General features: G+C 37.7%; 2 protein-coding genes across 2 annotated transcripts; both read left to right on the top strand.

Moving 5' to 3' along the window:
- The first annotated feature begins 1,069 nt into the window (after nucleotides 1–1,069).
- On the top strand, nucleotides 1,070–6,138 carry LOC144434215 (uncharacterized). The gene is made up of 7 exons (XM_078122669.1): nucleotides 1,070–1,106; nucleotides 1,388–1,420; nucleotides 1,808–1,982; nucleotides 3,071–3,239; nucleotides 4,050–4,235; nucleotides 5,133–6,068; nucleotides 6,130–6,138. Exons 1-7 carry the CDS (start codon nucleotides 1,070–1,072, stop codon nucleotides 6,136–6,138), a joined length of 1,545 nt encoding a protein of 514 aa, XP_077978795.1.
- On the top strand, nucleotides 5,984–9,945 carry LOC144433911 (hemocyanin F chain-like). Its single transcript, XM_078122313.1, has 2 exons — nucleotides 5,984–8,726; nucleotides 9,277–9,945. The coding sequence occupies exons 1-2, from the start codon at nucleotides 6,228–6,230 to the stop codon at nucleotides 9,664–9,666; spliced, it is 2,889 nt and encodes a 962-aa protein (XP_077978439.1). The 5' UTR covers nucleotides 5,984–6,227; the 3' UTR covers nucleotides 9,667–9,945.
- The last annotated feature ends 13,318 nt before the right edge of the window (nucleotides 9,946–23,263 follow it).

Here is a 23,263-nt window from a genome sequence, read left to right as displayed (position 1 = left end):
GTGATCATTTGTCAATGTTTTGAAAATACTTTTAGGGCATGTTAACGCCATTGCAAACTGTAATATGGATTGCATTAATTATTTGGCCATTGGTCATGCGTTATGTAAATTTAGACTTTAAGGACGTCACAATAAAGAACACTTGGGACTGACAGGCACTTCACTTCGCAGGGACACTTGGCTTCGGGGGAAGTCTATGAACGAGGCACTTGCTGGGTGCTTGCATTGGTTTCGAGTGTAGACTTTTAAACACAAACTGTGTGTAGTCTGAGCTAATTCCCTAAAGTTGAGTGAGTAACAAATCATTATAATACAGAATACAGATTTTTTTATTTTTAATATAGGACGCTAATTTCGAAGAACGATAGAAATTACTTCTGGTCCGAGATGTGCAAACAACTACAAAAAAGTTACATGTAAACCGTTAGTTTAACCTTGATATTAGAGTGACACTAATCATTAGCTGTCTGTTAATTTCAGAAGCCTGGAAGATGTGATTATGGTAGTAGTGAGAGTTGTTGATCAGTTACTATGATGAAATATACAAATGATAACACCTTCTGGTGTATAATTGTTGAAATAAATTTACTAGTTGCTCTAGGCTTATTGGTCATTATAAGTTCCATTTGTCTGACTCATTTAAAGTTTGTAAAATCTAAGACATGAATCAAGTAAGATATTATAGAAGTGCATTCGCAAGTCACGATCGAGTGAACAGTGAAATAAAAAAGTGGGGTTCGTCTTCAATTGAATCTGTATTACAGAACACACATCGGTGAGCTTGTAACCCCCCGCCCCTAGAACGACCTGTTTCGACCCATCCTAAGTGGATATTTATCATTTCAAATTTCTAATGAGTATTTAGTTACATCCTTAGGCTTAATAACTGTGTATAAAATCAGCTATACACGTCTGACCAGGTTCAAGGGGAACACCACTCCAAGAAAAAAAGCCATTTTCGTCAACTAAATTTGGGTTCTGGAAGAGTGGCCACATATATATATAATCAACATCCGCAATATTGTGAATCTCACAGAAAATACATACTATAATTTATTTTGGTGTCTTGATGGGGAACGTGTTTTATATTTGCCCGAAAAGAATCGGTGGGTTTTTTTTCCATTTTACACCGAAGATGAAATTTTATATATCCACTCATCTGACCATGTCACTTTCATTTTCAAATTGGAATTTGAAGAATTCAGTAAAAATAATCTAACGTCCAGTGAACAGACAAAATCACATTATATCTTCTGTAAATATCTACACATTATATCTGCATAAGGATAAGGATATCAGTTGACATTTATTGTAAATTAACTTTTTCATCATGTAGATATCGTGTAACTCAATTCGATACTGACAAATTTCATTGTTTGTCTCACAGCCAAACCAACTCGGAGGACAGCAATAAACAATGGTGAGTCGATATTGATACATATCACGAGTACATAATGTATGTATGTATGTATGTATGTATGTATGTATGTATGTATGTAGGTAGGTAGGTAGGTAGGTATGTATGTATGTATGTATGTATGTATGTATGTATGTATGTATGTATGTGTCCGTCCTGTCTGTCTGTCTGTCTGTCTGTCTGTCTGTCTGTCTGTCAGTCTGTGTCTTTCCGTCTCGGTCTGTCTGACTATCTCTGTTTCTGTCTCTTTCTCTGTCTCTGTTTCTGTCTCTATCACATGATTTTTAAATCGAACAAATTTTAATACAAAACCAGGAAAAAAATTACGGTGACTGTGACATGCTTTCTTTTACTTTGACGTGTGGTTTATATATGTCATTTATCTTACAGTTGCTGACGACCCAATCAGTGGTAGCTATCGAAGTGAAGAAATCGATGGTAAAAGACTGGAGCTTCGAATCGATGTCGATAAAACCAGAACACATTCTAAGGTTTTCAATATCATCAGTGGTGAACTTATCCAAGAGAATAACGTGGTGGGATACTTTCAAACATCAAAAGTTGAGTAAGTATCAATGAAAGTAGTTTTGCCCCAGGTCCTGATATAGTATAGAACTTTCACAGTAAACTTGCTGTTGTTGTTGCTGCTGCTGCTGATGATGATGTTGTTGTTGTTGTTGTTGTTGTTGTTGTTGTTGTTGTTGTTGTTGTTGTCGTCGTCGTCGTCGTCGTTGTTGTTGTTGTTATTATTGTTGTTGTTGTTGTTGTTGTTGTTAACATTGCCATTCACGACATTTATCCATGGTCAACGAATTAACTACATGCATTCAACGTCAGTGTTTCACTTTGTACAAGTCTCAGCCAAAGTCGATGAACTGTCATCAGTGGTATTCTTACAGTATATTTATTTTCAATGTAAGCTTTACCAACTACAAAACGATCCAAGAAATAGAAGCCATCAGAACAGCATTATTACATTTAAATGACTCCCACTCCCTGGTTACATATCAAGTGACTTGATTTTCTGTCGAGCCCAAGTCGTGAAAATGGTTATGATATTGGATGTATGGACAAAGGCGGTTCGTTAACATGGTACATAGTGTAAGTACAGACACAGTGACCTAAAGTAGTTTGACTGTATAAGTGTAATCATTTGAATTGTTTTACAATTTTTGTTGTAATGTGTTGTTAACCCATAGACCCTTCGCCAACGTTGGTGGAGGGTCTATGGTCGTACCCTTTAGACATAAAATGCTCGAATTATTTAACAGCCCTAATGTTTTCAGTTAGTAAACTAAAAGACGGGGATTCCCGTCTTAAATTGAACTCATAAACATTTTTGCGATAATTAAATGGTTTAGCAATAACGATAAAATAGGATCTCCTAGAATGATTTCGTGGGGTATCTAGTAAAATACCGCATAGATAAATAAAGCTATTCCAAATGGTTTGAACACTGATACTTTACTAGACTTTCCTCTGCTCTATAGCGCGAGAAAAATAACTTACATTAAGTGTACAGTCCTCGCTACAGACGTAACCCTGGCAGTAGTTCACTATCAAACATTAAAAGCCAAACATCAACAAATAATTTAACGATGCATTCTAGAATTTCATTTGAAAAGATGTCTCCCCTTTCAATCTGACTTAAAGGAGAGAACTGGAGAATCTCATATCAGGATTTGGTGTAGCTCATCTGGATGAAGGTAAGAAAGTGCCAACACAATTGTCGGTGAAGTTACAGAAAGAGGGCGATGTTTGGAAAGCCGATGTTCTCCTACCACAAATAGATGCCAATTATGAATGCAGCAAGTATAGTCACGTGAGTATTAAACATGAAAGATGAAGTATCTAGGAAGCTGAATGAAAGCCACTCTGTTGTACAATTATTATATCATAACTTTAATTTAGTCTAAATGAAATAATTTGTTACATTCGTATAGCAATCGAGGAGAGAAGGTTCTCAAATAAGAACAGCAATATCATATTGTAATGGTACCAAGAGGTCCAGGAAAAAATTGTCTTCATATGTTGGGACCATAATACATTGTAATTTGCCACGAGTAATTTATTACCAAGTATGACACAGGCATTGTCACCTAAGGGGCTCTCCTGATTAGTCGTATATATCCAATACCTCAGTATATACTACTATGGAAAGCAAGCTGTCTGCAAATTACGATAGATACAACCTAAAATATATCTTATTGCCTGGAGTGGTAGATTACACAAGTGGGTGATATCAGCGTCATGGTTATGTAGATGAAATAATCCTGTACTCAAAATAGTTTAAACACTGGACGAGGTTACTTGGGGTAGCTACTTGAGGAAAATGTGCTATCAGAGAAGCCAGCCTAATCTAATGTACATGTAGGACTAACTACATCAATGTTTATTGTATAGAGTCAATACGTATGTTGCAACAATAGTCTTAGTTGAGTCAATCTTAGTTTGTCTATAACTTGATTTCCATAGTAGTATATCAACATTAGTTTTAGTTTGTGTCAATCTTGGTTTGTCTATAGCTTGATTTCAGTAGAAGAACCAGGTCAACTCAAATATACGTCCATAATATGCATTTTTCTGAAGTAACTGACTGATTTTTGTTGTTTTATTCTCGTTCTTTATCAAGTATTTTCGTCACGTGGTGGTTGATGTAGACTACAGTGGTACTGATGATCTAGTATTACCAACATACAACACATCTAGTCATCAGGCTGAGAGAGTCGTGCATTTAGACCAACGTGATCTATCAGTATTTACACCGCTAGAAGATGCTGGTATTGAAGTTACACTGAATGAAGACATGTCCACAAAAGTAAGATTTAGATGCATTTATAATTATTGCCTTAAACAAATAATTCGCACTTCTGTTTTCAGAAAATAACATTCATGAAAGGTGTGAGTAAAATCAGAAGAGTACATATCTTAGATGGGATAGGTAAGAAACAGTGCATCCAACTATTTCTCTTAATCCTAGGTATATCATTTTAATGGACCATTTCACTCATCGCCTCTTTTACGTCACCGTCCAAGACGCACTGTCTTGATATTTCATAGTGTCGTGAAAGAAATATCAACTCGGGTTTGCGAGAATGATTTCTCTCCTATTATATAACTATGCAGAGATGTGCACAAACATCATAGGATAGTTAGAATTTCATTCCTACCATCTTGACAGGAACATATTTTTGTACCGTAAAGTTGGGATAAATCTCTTTTTCAAGGTCCTGAGTCACAAGTTGTGGTCGCTTGGAATAATCTATATTATCATGTTCATACAACTAGCATCATTGTTGATTAAAATTTACTGTGATTAGAACGCCAGTTTATCAGGGGTGGACAATTAAGATTGGTTTTGAAGGTGCTGCAAAATCCTCTCCTTATCTTACATATACACTTCCAACAAAACGCACAGCAGGAAGCAAGCCGCAGTGAAGATAAAAAGTTCGTCAAATCATCAGACACGAATGTCACGTGTTGAATCTTCTTATTAGTGTAAATTGCATCCTGTTGTGTGTTGTTGTGTGCTGTGGCCATGTATGTCTGTCAGAGGATTTTATGTTCGTGAAAAGCAGAAGACTTCTCAGTACCTTCAAAACCAATTTTACTTGTTCGCTATTGATACAATTACATTCTCAGTATAGTAGTTTCGAATCAACAATGGTGTATGTTGTATTACACTAACTACTGACGTCATACCTAAATCCTACAGGTTGAAGATCCTGATCCATTAACAGCATGGACTTTATCAGAGCTTTATGAAGTTATGCAGTCACACCATAATACAGATCCTGCCACTTGGAATCTATGGATACTGTTGGCACCAAAGTACAGGGACCCTCGAACCGCAGGACTCATGTTTGATCGCAAGAATCGCAAAGGTTTTGCCATATTCACAGACCACAAATGGTTCAAGGGTATGAATGAGGATGCAGGTAGTGACAAGATGAAGAAGAAGATGAAGGCCAACGCGTTGAGGAGATTCATCCATACATTTGTGCATGAAATGGGTCATAGTTTTAACTTACAGCACTCCTGGGATAAGGGAAACCCTGACTCATTGTCATTTATGAACCATGACTACCGATATGACTCAAGAAATGGGGTGGGTTCCTACTTCAAAGAATTCACCTTTTCCTTTGATGATGACGAAATACGATTCCTCCGCCATGGTAGGTCAGTATTTGTACAGCCTGGAGCTTCTCCCTTTCTGAAAGATTTGCCACCTAGCAGTTTACCAGCTGATCCAGATGATGATAATAACAGCAACAAGAGGTTAAAGTTCACTGCAAAACCATCCAAAACATCATACACACAGATGGAGCTGGTTCGGCTTCAGTTGAAGCTAAGAAATTGCCATAAGTACCCCATCTACGTTGAGAGTAAATTGGATCCAACTGAAGAATGGGTGAAGATATTCATTATGGCCCCAGATGGTGAGACAACTCAAGTCGATTCGTTTGCCAGTGGTGCTGTGTCTGACTACGTCCGACCATTGTACCCATCTGGTTCTTCAGAGGGAACTGACAGGATTAGCGAAGAAGTTTCTCTGGTATATGGTAAGGATGGATTCTACTTCCAAAAACCTGGACAGTACAACATCAAAGCTGTCTATACATTCGAAAACTATTACCTGGCAACGGAAACGGTGAAGATAAATATCCAATCTTATGATGGTGACAGTCGCCACGTTGACCAATTTTTCACAGAGGAAGTAGGGGAGTACATTGCTCTTGAAGGATCCAATGCACCAAGGTATCAGAACGTTAGGCAATTCTTCAAACATCTGGTTACTACCGAAGACAGGATGGAATGGGTTGAAGACATAGTGGCACTCTGTGGGAAAAATTTGGCCAACTCTACAAGAAAGGGGTTTTCAAAGACCGGAAACAAAGTACAAGTGGAGAAGGAAGACCGAGGTTTAGTATTAGATGATGTACTTCAATCTACAAAATCAACTCTCGATAAATTACATGTTGATGGAAACCGAGAAGATAATATCAGGTATCGACATATGACGTTTTTAAGAGCTGAAATTCTTCTCGAGAAAGAGCAGTTCCAAGAAGCAGAACAACTGGTAAACCAAATGATTGAAGACCTGAGATCCAGAGGAGTGAAAGAATATATCACCAGAGAGATCAAGTGGGAATGGTTATTGAGAAAGGGAGATGTGAATAGTCTACCACCAGGCATAGATTCTCAAAGAAGAGAAATTTGGCGCACTGTACCACCAAAAGTTACAGAGCTGCAGGAACTAGTGAAACAAATCGTAAACTGGCAAGATGACGAAAGTGCCATTGATGATGACGAAGATGATGATGATGATGAAGAAAGTGGTATTGGTCGCTCGACAGTTTTCTCTGCTTTTAATGATGAGCATCTTGTCTTGTCCAGCAATATTATCCAGCAAATATTCGCCAAAGCTGATGACTGTGGGGATATAGTGGAGACTTTGGAATTCGTTGATTCTCTGCAGAAAACTCGACGGTATAATAATACACTCATCCAGTATGCTCTGAAGATATTCCTGACTCATCACGCTATAGCACGCAGTAACAGACTTAAGGTGCCAGAATTCATTGATGAACCATCAATGATGGATACATCAGCTCATGCTATGGTGCCACCAATTGGACCACCACAAGAAATCTGGATGGACTATTGGCGAAATGATGCACACTTTGTTGATCACCATCGACACTGGCACATGGTGTACCGAGCACACGGACTTCCAGGTACAGACAAACTTCATTTAGATCGCCAGGGTGAACTCTTTGGTTACATGCATGCACAGCTGCTAGCAAGGTACAATACAGAAAGAGAATCATGGGGACTTGGCCCTGTTGAACCATGGCACTTCATGGATGTAGACCAACTGGGTTGTGATGTAGGTGAGGAATTTCACAGCAGTCAACAAAACAGAAGATTTCGGCCTCGTCCTTCAGGGACGAAATTTCCCAGGTCCAGGGTTGTCAAATTTCAGGAATGGACAGATAATATTCGCCAGGCTTTCAAGGAAGGTATCCTACAACCTAACCCTGGAACTGGGTTAACTGCCTTCAATATTGACAGCAACAACGATATGGAGACTCCCAGCTACAGTGCAGCTAACTGGGTAGGACACATCGTTGAAGCAACATCATCAACATTCTATGATACCTATGGTAGCATCCACAACAGTGGACATGGCGTGTTTGGTAGCTCAGGTCAGCGTCGTGGGATGAGTAGCTACATGTCAACCACTGATCATGCTGTCAGAGATCACATTTTCTTTCGCTGGCATACATTTATCGATAATCTAATTGATGAATTCCACCAGACACGAATTACAGAGCTGGCAGTCGACGCACCACCAGTTGTCATAACCGGAAATGATGTAATGATATCTACATCTGATTCAGCTCCGAAAGGCTTTACTGATTGGTCAGAAAATGGATGGAGAAACAACTATACTCATGCTGGTACCATTCAAACTATACTAGATGTAGCACAGTACCAGTTCGAGTGGGGTAAACTCAGTCATGAGCCATTCTATTTTCATATCCGTGTCAAACGTCAAAGATGGACAGGGAGTGAGCTGCGTCTGACGGTGCGCATTTTCATCTGTCCAGCAAGACATGAAAACGATCGTCGACGCTGGATCGAAATGGATAAATTCCGTTATGTCATGGCAGCTACTGAGACACACAGTACAATCACGCGAAAGGACAAGCATTCTTCGGTGATCAAACGAGACCCTACCGACCCAGATTACTCAGATGATCTAGAGATCCCTCTCGCGAGAACTGTTAGTGGATTCTGCGAGTGTGGCTGGCCATACAACCTTTTGCTGCCAAAAGGCACCAAAGATGGCGAACCATATCGTCTTGCTGTTCTGATATCCGACAATAACGTAGACGCCCTGAAAATCCGCTCACAGTGTGGCAGTCTTAGTTACTGTGGGTCACGAGATAACCGTTATCCTGATCGACGACAGATGGGTTACCCATTCGCCACACCAATGGCAGTAAATGGCAAAGAAGTATCTATTACAGAGGCACTCGAACAACTTCCAAATTTTGCAGCATCCTCGTTCGTGATAGAGAACAGAGATGTGAGATTTGGGGAAGTACACCCAACTTCAGATACGAAGCAGGCACTGGAAATGTATTTGACGTCTTGGAGTGCTCACAGCCAGGCTAAACGACGCCACAACGACTACAAAACAAGTAAATGGAATGGTCGATTACGTGTACTGATCGATGGCAGGTTTACAGATGAAACCAACGCATTTGCTGACACTGGATACACTAAAATCAAACTACAGGTAAGGAAAACACTTCATAACTTATAGACAAGTGTCTCTTTGTCTTTCCATTTTCTTTCCAACGATCCATAGATCCAATAATCTATTAGCCGACAATCCATTCGTTTTGCTGGGATTTAGGGATCTCATTGTTTTTGTACCGCCCATTACAGCGAAATGCCACGCGTGGTATGGAAAAGGCAAGAGACAAAATTCACCACATTGGTTGGATTCTAGACTATGAATCTATTCACCAAACCCTTCTTTTTCTATAATTGAAGGTATTTCGCTCCGCATGCACACCTCAAAATAAATCACTATGTGTTCGAAGTTTATCGGGCGAGCCTTACCTATTAATTTATTTTGGCAAGCAAATAAGATTTACTTGTGTACAAAATGGTCAAAGTCGGTTGAAACTAAGTTGAAAAAAACTATGGTTACTCAGAGCATTCAAGTATCAACAATTATTGATTTTGCCATTAATTACCAATTATTATTATATTCTGATGGAAAACTTACTTTGAAATGATTTGAATGTATATTATGAATACCATTTCTATTCACCAATCAGGGTCGTGGTCTTGGTAATGGTAAATATAGCATTAGTGACGTCACACTAGCAGAACGACAGGGAAGGACTTTGAACACCATCGGCAAGATATATCAAATCACGTTCAATAATGGCGAGACTTCAACCATCGTTCCTGAAACTGGTCTCGAATCTGATGCCATCGAAATGGTTTTTGCACCCGACACCGAGTACTTCATCACATATACCCTGGAAACACCAGGTGTTTATTTGGTTACTAATGGTGACGTGACGTACACGTGGAGGATGGCCGAACCAGACGAACGAGGTAGAGAGGAAATGAATTGGGATTTGGACGACATCCAACGTCAGATCACACAGACACGATCTAATATTTATGTCATCGACAAAATACTCGTCAATGAGATCTAGAATTACTGCTACGCCGAAGTTGTCGAGATATCTGGAAATCATAGAGCATGTGAAGTGGCATAATACTATCGCAGACATTTCGTGAATCATTTGAACAGAGTTTACTATAAATTTCCAAGAAGATCCGTGAGTATTCATACCAAAAGTGGGCAACGTTTGCATACCACAGATCGTAAGATACAGTGCACATAATCAATTCACTTTATTCTCGATACAGCAATTTATTATGATGTGGCTTAAGTTGAGATACCACATACAGATTCTCTTCTCTCTTTAATGCTAGGATGATTGAAAGTTTCAAGATCTGTCCCAAGCAACTACAACATTAACATTTCAACCAACACTTGCTGCAACAGGGACAATTTTTTTCATCAAGTAACTAAAGATGTGTTATTTTGTATCCAGTGTCATGTTAGTTTGACTTGCCTTAATACCTATATATGGTTGTGCTCATTGAACATTCAATACTGAAACACAAGCAGGGTCGTACAGTTTCAGTGACAGCGAATGTCACGTATTATTTCATAACGTCTGACATATCGTGAAGGAGTCCGTTTTATGTACAAATTTAAGGTGTTCTCGTCGATGGAGGCACTTATCCTAAGATCCGTACCGTAGAATATAAATTCATTACTTTTCGTTACCGGTTCATAATTGTGTACAAATAAACACACAAATTTTACCTTTAGAACGTTTCAATACACCTTAGGGTGTACAATAATCAGAATTAAATCAAGCATTATATCTAAGAAATTAGAAAGCAGTTTCAAAAAATTGTTAAGTTCAAACTGGTGCAACATCCATATACTATACACATTTTTATATTCGATACGTCATCTACTTGTCTTTCGATTAATTGAATAGCGAATTTTATACACACTGAAAGATATTTTTCAACAATATGCACGGCAATCCAGTGTTTTTAATCTAAAATCCAAAGGATATAAAACACTGGAAGTGTGTTCACGCCAAAGTCCATTTTTTGGAACATGGCGAAAATATTAATTGTACATCAGTCAAAATAGAAGACGAATAAATTTAACTCACATTCTCAGTGGTGTAATTTCTGACTATTTCTGACATCGAATGAATATACTCAAAGATATGAGAGAGAGAGAGAGAGAGAGAGAGAGAGAGAGAGAGAGAGAGAGAGAGAGAGAGAGAGAGAGAGAGAGAGAGAGAGAGAGAGAGAGAGAGAGAGAGAGAGAGAGAGGAGAGAGGACAGAAAGGGAGAGACAGAAAAAGACAGAGAGACAGTGGAGAGAGCGAAAGAAGAGAGTGTGGGTGTGGGAAAGAGGGGAGAGACAGACAGACAGACAGATAGACAGAGAGGGGGGAGAGAGAGAGAGACAGAGAGGGGGAGGGGGAGAGAGGATGGAGGGTGGAGGAGGGGAGGGACAGTGATAGGGGTGAAAGATATAAAGAGAGTGTGGTTGGGGTTTCGAGCTACTGACAGAGAGGGAGAGAACAAACATCTGCAGAACAACTACGCCCCCGTCGTATCGTGTATAAACAGGTTAATTTATTTTAATTTGGATGGAATGTGTCATACAAACAAATTATCCACAACAATCACAAATTGTTGACAATTGCGGGTGTTATTTACTTTGGTCTTATATGGTCTAAGGTAGTTGTACAATACTGCTAAGATGATTTCATCATTTGGTTATCACAGTACTATTTCTAAGTTTGATAGCAATATTCTATGTTCTATGGTCGTCCACCAACTGCACCCTGTATAAATACAACAATGGAATACAAGTTATTTCAGAATGCTGTTAGCACAGTGTATCACAATTATAACCAAATATTTCCATATTCAACATTCTTTCCATAGGTGACAAAAAACCATTATCTACGTATAAAAACTCTTAAGCTAAGCTTACGTTTCCGATCTAAGTCTTTCGAAGTCAAAGTCGATGATTGGCAGACACGGTTACCAACTCACTCACTCACTCACTCACTCACTCACTCACTCACTCACTCACTCACTCACTCACTCACTCACTCACTCACTCACTCACTCACCCAAACAACCACCCAAACAACCACCCACCTACCTACCCAAACAACCACCCACTCACTCACTCGCTCACTCACTCACTCACTCACTCACTCACTCACTTCATCCGATAACTTACTCACTTGTAACACATACCTTGTGTTCACTGTCATGACCCGGCTCCACTCTCCACCAATAGTGATGCAGTACCTTCACAGTTATTCTCAATAGCAAGTTCCATTGGTGTCTTGTTGTTCTATCGATCAAGTCATAATTATTTCTGTTATGGTATCTTATGATACAAATATATTTTGTATCAAAGGACAAGACGAAAAAGGAAAATGTGTGTGGAGTGATCTACCAAATTCCTTGCCAGGGCCAGACTCACCAGACCAATACGGGCCAATGTGAGGAATCATACATAATGGAGACTGAGAGATCACTAAAAAACAGATTTTTGGAGCCGAGACGACCAAGTTCCAGGACATCTGAAGTCTCATCTGAATCACCAGGACATTCACAACGTAAAAATCGTAGACACTGAAACTAGGCACTTTGAACGAGGAGGGAAGGAAGCTATCTACATCCGGGCACTTAAACCATCATTTGAACAGAGACGGAGGGCGATATAAACTCTTATTACGCTCAGGTATCCATAAGGTCACATGTTCTGAATAGGTGGGGTCAATCTGTTGACAAAGACTGAAGTGTGCAGTCAAAAATTTCAGGTAAAATTTCCAAGTTGTGTTTATGGTTTACCCAGATGAATTTCCATTTTCTTTATTATCACGATCACGAAACATATTAAGATTTAGACCGAAAGATTCGACAGTTTGCTGTTCCAAACTGTGATGTTGAGCGCCCTCGACGACGAATCATTAGGATGATTAGCCAATTCCCAGCATACTTTTCTGAATACAAGAAAGCCCGACCCGTCCTCCCGGCCCCTGAACATAGTTTATTTTTTGTCGGTGAAGATTCTATCAAAACTTCATTCCTCCAAAATTAATGACGTTCTTGTTGTTATAATTTCAACGATATGCTCATTGTAAGATATGAAGTTTTCCTGGGGTAGCAAATCAATAGGAAAACTATGAGCTAAAAGTGAGCTGTACTTTGACGTTATATTCACCTTGTCAACAACATTCATTTTAGCTCCCAAGTCTAATAGCATCTTGCTGACCTTTACACGGTTGAGTTTTGCAGCAATGTGAAGTGGTGTCTGCTTGTCCTGAGAAATATAAACCAACAGAGGTTAAAATACACACACTTATAGGAATCAGTAACGTTGCCGTGACTACTGCGACACACGGCTTTTTAATGAACCAATAACAATATGGGGCTTATAGCATATATATTGCTATTAGTACTACAGAAAGATAGATTGTGTGTGTAAGTGGTCGTAGAGTTTGTGTGGTGTTTTTTTCTGTTTCTACGTATATAACAACCATCAACTATCCTACCGTATTATCAACAGCATTGACATTGGAGCCAGCATCGCACAGCGCCTTGATAATGTCACCACTTGCACGTGATCTGTTGTTGACAGCTATGTGCAGTGGCGTCTGTCCACCCTGTGAAAAAATCATATATATATATATCCTTAACATCATTATACTAACCAAACCATAAATTAAGATCCATTCTTTGTGCATAGTAACTAACAGATGTTATAAAAATCTGTTGATTATTTCGGCAATCTTCCAAAGTGCATTGAAGCTGGCCTTATGCAAATGTATACAGATCTAGATGTGTACATGCATATATAAGTAAGTAGCACGTGGCAATGTATACGCAGTATAAGACAAACAAGTGTTACACTCTCACCTTGTCCTTTACATTGGTATTAGCTCCGCCAGTTAAAAGTACCTGAACGGATTCCATCGACTTACCACCCGCAGCAAAGTGCAGAGGAGTGAGTCCGAACTGAAATTAAACAATATTGTACGTTATTCTATTGATTTTTTTCACAATTAAAAAGACGTGACTTTAGAATTTGCTAGCACAGACTTACCGTACCTCTTGACAGAGAAGGCTTGTCGTGAGAACCATGTTGTTTGGAGAAGGTAAACCTTTCATGTATTATGACGACTCTGAGTACAAAAACAGTTGTCGATCTTTTGCTTACCTTATCAACTACGTTGACGTCACATCTGTGGCTGAGAAACTCTTGTTGAATTTCGACATTGCTTAGCATCACAGCTATATGTAATGATGTCAGACCGTCCTATATTAGAAGATGAAAAAGAATCAATAATTAACCAGTAAACCATGTCAAAAGTTATACATATATAAGTATCATGTCTGAATATATATATATATGTATGTATGTATGTATGTATGTATGTATGTATGTATGTATGTATATAACTCGGTGAGTATCAATCAGCTAAGACAGTGCTCTATACCACAGTGGCAGAGCGCAATAGTTTTGGTAGTTCTGGAACTCTTTCTTGGTTGTAACTCGGAGTTTCACGCATCGTGCGATCATCAGACAGAGTTGTCTGATGATCGCACGATGCGTGAAACTCCGAGTTACAACCAAGAAAGAGTTCCAGAACTACCAAAACTATGTATGTATGAATGTATGTATGTATGTATGTATGTATGTATGTATGTATGTATGTATGTATGTATGTATGTATGTATGTATGTATGTAGGTAGGTAGGTAGGTAGGTAGGTAGGTATGTAGGTAGGTACGTCCGTCTAATTGCACAATGAATATAAAATGATTATGATTTAAATATTTATTTTACATGTAATTACCTTATCAAAGTGTTTCATATCAGCATTTTTACCGAGTAGGTACCGGACAGCTTCAGTCCAATTCTTCTTTGATGCGATGTGAAGCGGGGTATTCCCCTCCTACCAATATATACATGTATACGTTATCATTTCAAAGACAGAATTATATAGATTCATTGTTTTCTTATAGCCCATGGGATGTTTTAATGCCATTCATCATGTTTTCGTTCCTGCGCTTTTCAATGTAGCTCTAATTTATAGAATATCCAAGGGGTCCCGGAAATACAAGGAATGAAAATCGCGACGCCTGTTGAGTTATGAATATTTCGTTCCCTGTGTATGCCCACTCTTTACCTATACATAAGAATGATTTTGTCACACAGCCTTGTAAATACGTACATTTTCAACAATCTAATGACGAATTCTTACCTCGTCTTTTGTGTTAAGATCTCCTCCAGAAGAGTAAAATGCCTTTACACTCGACAGGAAAAGTCTTTCGCCTGACGCCTTCGATAACAGTGGTATTTCAGCCTAAAGATTGAACGATTGTACGTTGATATACGAGGAAGAATTCGAAGAAGATATAGTGTCACAGTCACAATATCAACACTAGTGAAACATTTTGAATGTCTTACCATTCTCAACAACATTTGCAAACCAAATGAACTCACGTTAACCTTTACCCCCATATGTATTTACTACACCAATTAGCTTTAGCTAAATGGCCTACAAAGAAAACAACCTTTGTATGTAGATTTTTAATTTTCAGCTAGTAATATTTTGACTTTCAATATTTTTTTTTTAAATTTGCAATTGGTTATAACTTAGACTAGAGAAAGTTTTCTATTGTGGTCTAAGGTTATAGTGAGACTTCGCTAGTACGGCAACAAGGTGAATAGTTAGACTTCTGTACGTAACCCGGCGATGAGGGCGCACCACGCAAGGAGGATTGTACTAGTACTAGGATGAAGATTTTCGTAGAGTAGCTGTTTGGGCAAAGAACATGTTCAAAACAGACTATTCACATTTACATTCGTTCACCGTTAAGCAGTTGAGGACTGTGAGAGAATGTATATTTCATAAAACAGTACGATTGCGATAAAATATAAACCATTGTACCTATATCGGATTGCATACATATATACTAGTACATGTACCTTGGCCGTGACTGCATCAATTGCCTTAGCATCTCCATCTGTTAGAAGCCCAAGAGTTTTTGGAAACTCGTTGTTCAAGAGTGCCACGTGAATGGGTGTCTGCCCTGTCTAACGATATCAATAAAACCACAGACAGCAAATATTAAATTCAATAAACAACTTCATTCTATTTGATGTTTGATCGAACGGGATACAACTTAAATATATTCTAGTATACATGAACAGAAACAAAAAAAATCAGTTGACGGAGAATACCACACATAAATACCCAATTCTAGATAAAGACATTCGACTTTATAGATTACTGTTCCAGTGTGAAGATCAAGTCTAAATCATTCTACATTTACACAGGTTGACGTCAGAAACTTAAATGTCAAAACAAAAAATTCTCAAATACTTGGATACTCCATGGAACAGGCTACCAACACATAGTGTTGTGTTCATTTCCTCGTGAAATTTAGAATTCATTGTCATGCAGTGTAATCGTATTTGCTCATTGTTAATTTGTTCTTGATTTGAAAGTTTTTGAGTGGTAACCATGGTAACATGGAATTCATCTGTTGTTGATTCCTGGCTAACCTTTTTTTCAATAAATTTTACTACGACTAGTACTACTAAGGTGGCTCATTAATTTAAAGTTAAAACTACCTTATCTTTAATAGTTTTATCTGCACCTCCATCTAGTAGCAATTGTACCATCTCAACGTCATCCTCGTTCGCAGCGTTATGTAATGGTGTCTGCCCATACTGGAATGGTATCAAATTATGAGAAATGTCAAAGATTGCAAACAATCTCGAGAAAGTATGTATTTATGTATGTATGTATGTATGTATGTATGTATGTATGTATGTATGTATGTATGTATGTATGTATGTATGTATGTATGTATGTATGTGTGTGTGTGTGTGTGTGTGTGTATGTATGTATGTATGTATGTATGTATGTATGTATGTATGTATGTATGTATGTATGTATGTATGTATGTGTATGTGTGCGTACGCACGTACGTAGGTAGGTAGGTTGGCAGTCAGTCAGTCAGGCAGGCAGGCAGGTAGGTAGGTATTTAGGTAGGTAGAGAGATAGGAATGTGCATTTGTGTGTTGGGGAGGGAGGGAGGGAGGGGAGTGATTTGATACATAGTAGTAATATGATTGTTCTAACCTTGTCCATGGCATTGGCATCAAGGCCACGTGTCAACAGATATTTTGCACTCTTCAATTTCTTATCTGTAGCAGCAAGGTGCAAGAGTGTTTGTCCATCCTATAATATAAAAGCTTAACTGATGAAATTTGCAAAACATTGATCTGAGAAATACTGTAACTCGAGAAAAAGATACCAGTGCGTTTGTTTTGATTAAAGTGAGCCACGGAAGGGAGACCACGCAAAAGACAAAAGTACGTAAAAACGACAATACAACTGATATACAAAAAATAAATAGCGGGTGCTTTTGATGTAGGTTCACCCAATGCTTCTATCACTTTGTGTATTATCTGTGAAAGTTATAAGGCAACAGTAACAGTTGTACTCAGTGGTATAAGTGTGTGTTCTATCACTAAACAGAGTCATTAGATCCGGGATCCTGTGGTGCTTATGCTTTGATAAGTTACCAACACCATATACATTGTATGTCTTTGCATGCACCTTGTCTCATTCCTGGTTACCACAAGCAAACAAACGCACTTGTGTTTTTTTCGCGGGCTGTATATAGTTACAGTGTGTAGAGTTATTTATTGGCGGCTGAGTGTTTCTTTCTTAGATCTCCATCATGATTACTAACGTACTCCTGACCCCCTTTGAGTTTCTGTGTGAAAACTGTAATTGTTGGGAGAAGCTGATCAACTTTTATAACTCTAAATATAACCAACATATTCGTTTGGTGAAACATGAACGAGTGTTGAAAACTTCTTACAAACATACAAAGGTAAAATTGTGTGCTGCAATATAAATAGGTAAGTATAAATTGGAGACCAATACATACATTATTTACCAAAAACAGGCCTATTGTTCTCATTTACCTCTTTGTCAGTGGTTGCATCAAGCTGAACACCATATTTTTCCAGGAGCTTTACACCTTCAACATTGTCATTGGAGATAGCCACTTGGATTGGTGTCTCTCCAAGCTATATCAATCACCACGAGATAACATGTTACATCTATTATTATATATGTACCAGAGATTACAGCCCCGGATTTTGAAGTGCGCAAATCAGGTTACTTAACATGACACTAGTTTACGGTTATGAGGTCTAGACTAAGGACCCATTGCATCCTTTCATAAAAATACTAAAACCATTCAGTTGATACCCAGCTGAGTCATAATGGTTACACTGTAATCAAACCTGTGTCACCTAGCTTTTTTCAAAATTAGACAGTTGATTACAAATTGACGAGGATGAATACTGTGTTCTTGATCCCATGAACATTAGACTTGCTCGCAGCCCATTGGCCTACGCTTGCTGAAGTGTCATTATTATAAATCAACTTTAACCAAGTAGGGTATGCATAGCTGTGATATCAGAAAATATCCCAATTCCACTATTATGATGTACTTCAATGATTACATAAGACTGACTATTGACTTTAACATAGTTGACTGTGGACCACCTTAGCTCTGAAACAACTCTCAATAGGAAGCGGTGTCCTGTTGTTTTGAAAACATCAAGTCAAGTTCTATCATGGCTAAAATCTGCTCTCACACACTAGCCTGTCCAGGGCTGTACTTGTATCGTTGCGTGCGTATACAATATGGTATTTACATTAATTACAGTGCAGTACCGAACACTTTATTGCAAATGAGGGAACAATCACTCATTGCGCATGAAAGTGCGTATCATATTTATGGAAGTTTGTCGTTTCGGATAAACATGTGTAAAAATAATGAGCATGAGTTTCAAACAGTCATGGGTATTTGCACTAGTGCTTACAGTGTTTTCTGCTGCATTTTCATTCGCTATGCTTGTGAAAGTACGGCCGCCGAGAACACTTCAAGCACTCGTGCAATACCCCGAGTACGCCACACTTGTACATGGTGTTCTATCATATACCTAGCAATTGGGTCCTGACTTTGTTAGACAATGATACACCCCGTGTCCAATGTTGCGCATAACCCCAGAGACTGATAAAGGCGTAACGTTGCTATCCAAACACATAACTGGCTTACCCCATCAGCTAAGTTAACATCAGCACCGGCTTTTAAAAGCGTTTCCATAGTCTGAAGTTTTCCACTGGCAGCAATGTACAGTAATGGCTCATCGTCCTACACATGGTAAACAAAATTGGAACATACATACATAAACTTGTGAATGTTGAAATAACCATATTTTTATTCATCACTGAACACAAACTAATGTATTATGGTAGTACCTCAAGGTGCATTATTATCGCCTGGTTATGAGGGCACGAGCAGACGTCTATTAAGGTAACCCCGAAGGCTCTGTTCTGTAGCAACCTCTTGAGTTAAATATGACGTATACTAGTGTCCGAATACTGGACAATGAATGTTTTGTTACACAACATATTCTCAGGCACGTATTCTTTCCATAGCCACCAAATCGTCGGAAAGACTCCTTTACTCCATCACTACTGCCCTAGCGAAAACAAAACATGACTAGTGCTTCGCTCTATGCATATTGAGGCCACTGTGGATCACAGGTTCATTCCACGTGACGCGGTCTAAGCCAATCCGAAGGCTGTCTAGAAATAATGTGTTATAACAACATTTTATCAGGCAGTTATTTAATTATATTACACGGCTAAATACACACATGTCTACATATCCTTGAAATTGTTAGAATTAATTATCCCATTATTAATATTCAAAATTGATAGATAGAGATTTACATTTATATTTAACGGGTTTAGTAATTTGACGATTTTAAAAGTGAGTTCTCACTGTATATATTATCTAAACGTTTCACCGATCATAAAAAAAAAATCATTTCCACTTACACTATTTCTTGTGTTTATATTTGCACCGGCGTCTATAAGCGGTTGGATAAACCTATCCCTATTATGCTTGACACAAAACACAAGGGTCTGAAAAAAATAATGTTGAATTGTTAGTTTTCGCGGCTTATCTTCACCAACAGCACCACTGGTGTCAGGTGAACAGAGCATTGTAGAGATTGTTCCAAAACAAATTTATCGCCAAGACAAGCAAAGTTATCAACCTTTTGACTATTAAAACAACACTTCTATTTTCGGAGGATAAACTTTATAGCCGTCAGGTTTTCCATGTATTTTCACAAACAGGGAATTTTAAGCATCATACCATACACAAGCCATTCTCTGAACAAAAAAAATAAGAATTAGGCAAAAAAAAAAAGTTTGTTTCCGATAACATGACTTCAGAAAACAGGGTAAGTAGGTCGGAATTCTATTAATTAATTTACACTTTTTATATTACGAAGATATGAATAACATATAAGAATCACTTTTAAGTCTGGATCTGAAAGTCGTTTGGTTAATTGCACATGGTCAATGACGTTACCCCCCCCCCCCCTTTGTAGTTGTGTACGGGCAATAATGTGACAAATATTTGACTTTTCTGTTATTTATCGTAAACTTTGTACGTGAAATCATAATCCGTCATAATCATAAATAATATGATACTTTGTTGGTACCTTGTCCAATTGCCGTTTTTTAATATCATAGCCAAGAATTAGTTTAACAACATCAAACTGCCGCCTCTTGGTAGCTACTTGTAATATCTTTGAAAGGAAAATTAATATTAATTAAAGTGGCTATATGGAGGACTGGGTATCTATTTTAGATTTTTCATTTATAAAACAATTTTATCATGGCTTCCTACTTGAATAATCAATGTGAAATCAATGTATGTAACTCACTAATGATAAGATTAATCTATGTGCAAATGTTTATTAATGTACGTATAATAACAACCATTTTACACGGTTTTTTTTTACCTTTTTGCAATGTGTTGAGTGACAAACACAGACTTGTTCTATATAGTTTCTCATTGATTTAGGAATTGAAGTAGGAAGCCATGATAAAATTTAGTTTTATAAATTAAAAATCCAAAATAAATATCAAATCTGCATCCATATGGCCACTTTAAAGGATTATCGTTTTTCAACTACAGCCCGTGTCAAGTTACCGTTAACCGGTTCCGTTTTATGCAACAACGCAGAAGCCAATAAGAAACTGCATATTATGTTAAACAAGATTAAATGGATACAGTTTATTGTCAGATTTTTGTCTGAATGAAATGAATTGAAGTGTCACCTTGCAGACCATAGACGTCAAAACATTGGCGCCCACGCGTCTGATACTAGCTTCATTATGGTATATTTCATACTAGACAAAATACAGCAAGAAATTGTGACCTTGCTATTTTTAGTTTCTGCGTGATTGTGTGTCAAATAGAGCCGGTTCATGGTAACATGAAACGGGTGGTATATGATGTTGAAACATATCACATAAATATCGCAATGCATCGTCGTAAACCACGGCCTCTTTTACGGCACCGTCCAAGACGCATTGCCCAATCGGCCGCGCCGTGGTTCGTTATTTCGCAGTGTCGCGGAAGAGATGACAGCTCTGGTTTGCGAGAATGATTGTAATGTTGCGGCGCTACATAGCTTCGCGCACGACTTCTTTTTAGTCATACAATAGTTTGTATTTTAGTGCTACAGTGATCGTGTAGTGTTCGTAACTGATACATTAGTTTCCAAGTATATCTAGAAAACAAAGAACTCACAAGTCCACGGTACTTCTTCTTATTCATTTGATCCGAATCCAACATCTCCTTCACCATATTTAGACGGCCTTCCTTAGCAGCTTGTAACACAACCTGTAATGAACATATAATATCCATTTATACTGATTCAGAAATAAAACCAGGAATGGTATTTGATATACTGACTTATAACAACAGCAAATACAATGTATCTTTAGTAGACTCAACTAGTGAAAAAAAAAGAAAAACATCAAAAAGAAAGGGAAACCTGTCAAAATCTCATGGTTCACTGTCTGCAAGTTTCAGAGAATATATTGTGGATATCTGATCAAAACATGATATTCTAGTTACAACTAGTACAGTTTTAACACGGTGACAGATTCAAAATCTAGCTTTCGTACAAGATTTCAACTTCCTACAAGTAATTGACAAATTGTTAGTGGGTATATCTTTGGTTATTTTTATGAAAAAAATATCAACGTTGCAGCCAGCCATAATTTTCTAAAATAACAGTTACTTATATTTTAGATTTATAACCTTTAGGAGGATCTCTAAATGCATTTTTTAAAAACAAATTGAATATTTCCCAGAAGTTTAATTACCAAGGTGCGATTTTAATATATGGTTTATTTTCAGATAAACTTGGTTTTTCAGACTATTTAATTTTCCAATTGTTATGACACAAGAAAAGCTCCCGAAAGTGATTCAAAATTGACACTGTGTAAGTATACTAGTTACGCACCAATGCTACCGATGAACCCAATTCATCCTCTTCATGCTCGTCATCATTATCAGAGGTATCATCAGAAGACCAGCCATAGTCTAACTCATCGTCAGTGGTCGAGTCGTCAGAGCCATCGTTTCCTGTCAATTTGTCACCTGATGGTATGGAACCTAAAAGCGTCACGAGTTGTCAGAACATAGTATATATGCTTGATGAATTATATGACCAATGTTGACAGCTAAATTATAATTACCACTAGCTAAAAGGAATGCTATATTGATCTAACGCGAGATGTGTTAGGAAGAGAGACATTCGTGTAGTTGTAGATTTAAAAATCAAATAATTATGCATGGATGTCATCTACCTTGAACAGTTATACGAAATGTCCCTTGACAGTATGCGAGTATAAAAAAATAATGCATACATATTTATCTCACAGATTGGCAAGATGTTAAAACAATTCTATTCTCGCCAAACTACAAAACGTGAATTTCAGTTAAATAATAAAAAGTTCCTCACGTTCCTCCTCCTTCGCGCTGCCAAGTCCTGGTGGTTTCGGTTCGTCTTGTGATTCTGTAGTGCCTGTTGGACCAAAGTCAGTCGTTTTCTCTTCACTAACTTCCTCGTGGGTCTTAGAGTCCTTTTTCAGCGAATCGAACGAGGATGGTCGAGTATCCTTCTCGGCAGCAATGTTGACCTGTTCTTTTGTCACAGGTGACTTTGCCTCCAGACTATGTATTTTTTCTGTCAGAGTGACCGAGTCTGTGTAAGTATCTGACGGTATAAAACCTAAAATCATGAATACCAGCAGTCATATATATATATATATATATATATATATATATATATATATATATATATATATATATATATATATATATATATATATATATATATATATATATATATATATATAGTTTTGGTAGTACTGGAACTCTTTCTTGGGTGTAACTCGGAGTTTCACGCATATTGCGATCATCAGACACTGGAGTGGAGTGTCTGATGATCGCAATATGCGTGAAACTCCGAGTTACACCCAAGAAAGAGTTCCAGTACTACCAAAACTATTACGCTCTGCCACTGCGGTATAGAGCACTGTCTTATAGCAGATTGATACTCACCGAGTTATATATATATATATATATATATATATATATATATATATATATATATATATATATATATATACATATATATATATATATATATATATATATATATATATATATATATATATATATATATATATATATATATATATATATATAT

Source organism: Glandiceps talaboti, chromosome 4 (assembly GCF_964340395.1).
Source record: "Glandiceps talaboti chromosome 4, keGlaTala1.1, whole genome shotgun sequence".
Taxonomy (NCBI): domain Eukaryota; kingdom Metazoa; phylum Hemichordata; class Enteropneusta; family Spengelidae; genus Glandiceps; species Glandiceps talaboti.
The sequence above is the reverse complement of the archived record's forward strand: the minus strand, read 5'-3'. Positions and strand labels throughout refer to the sequence as shown.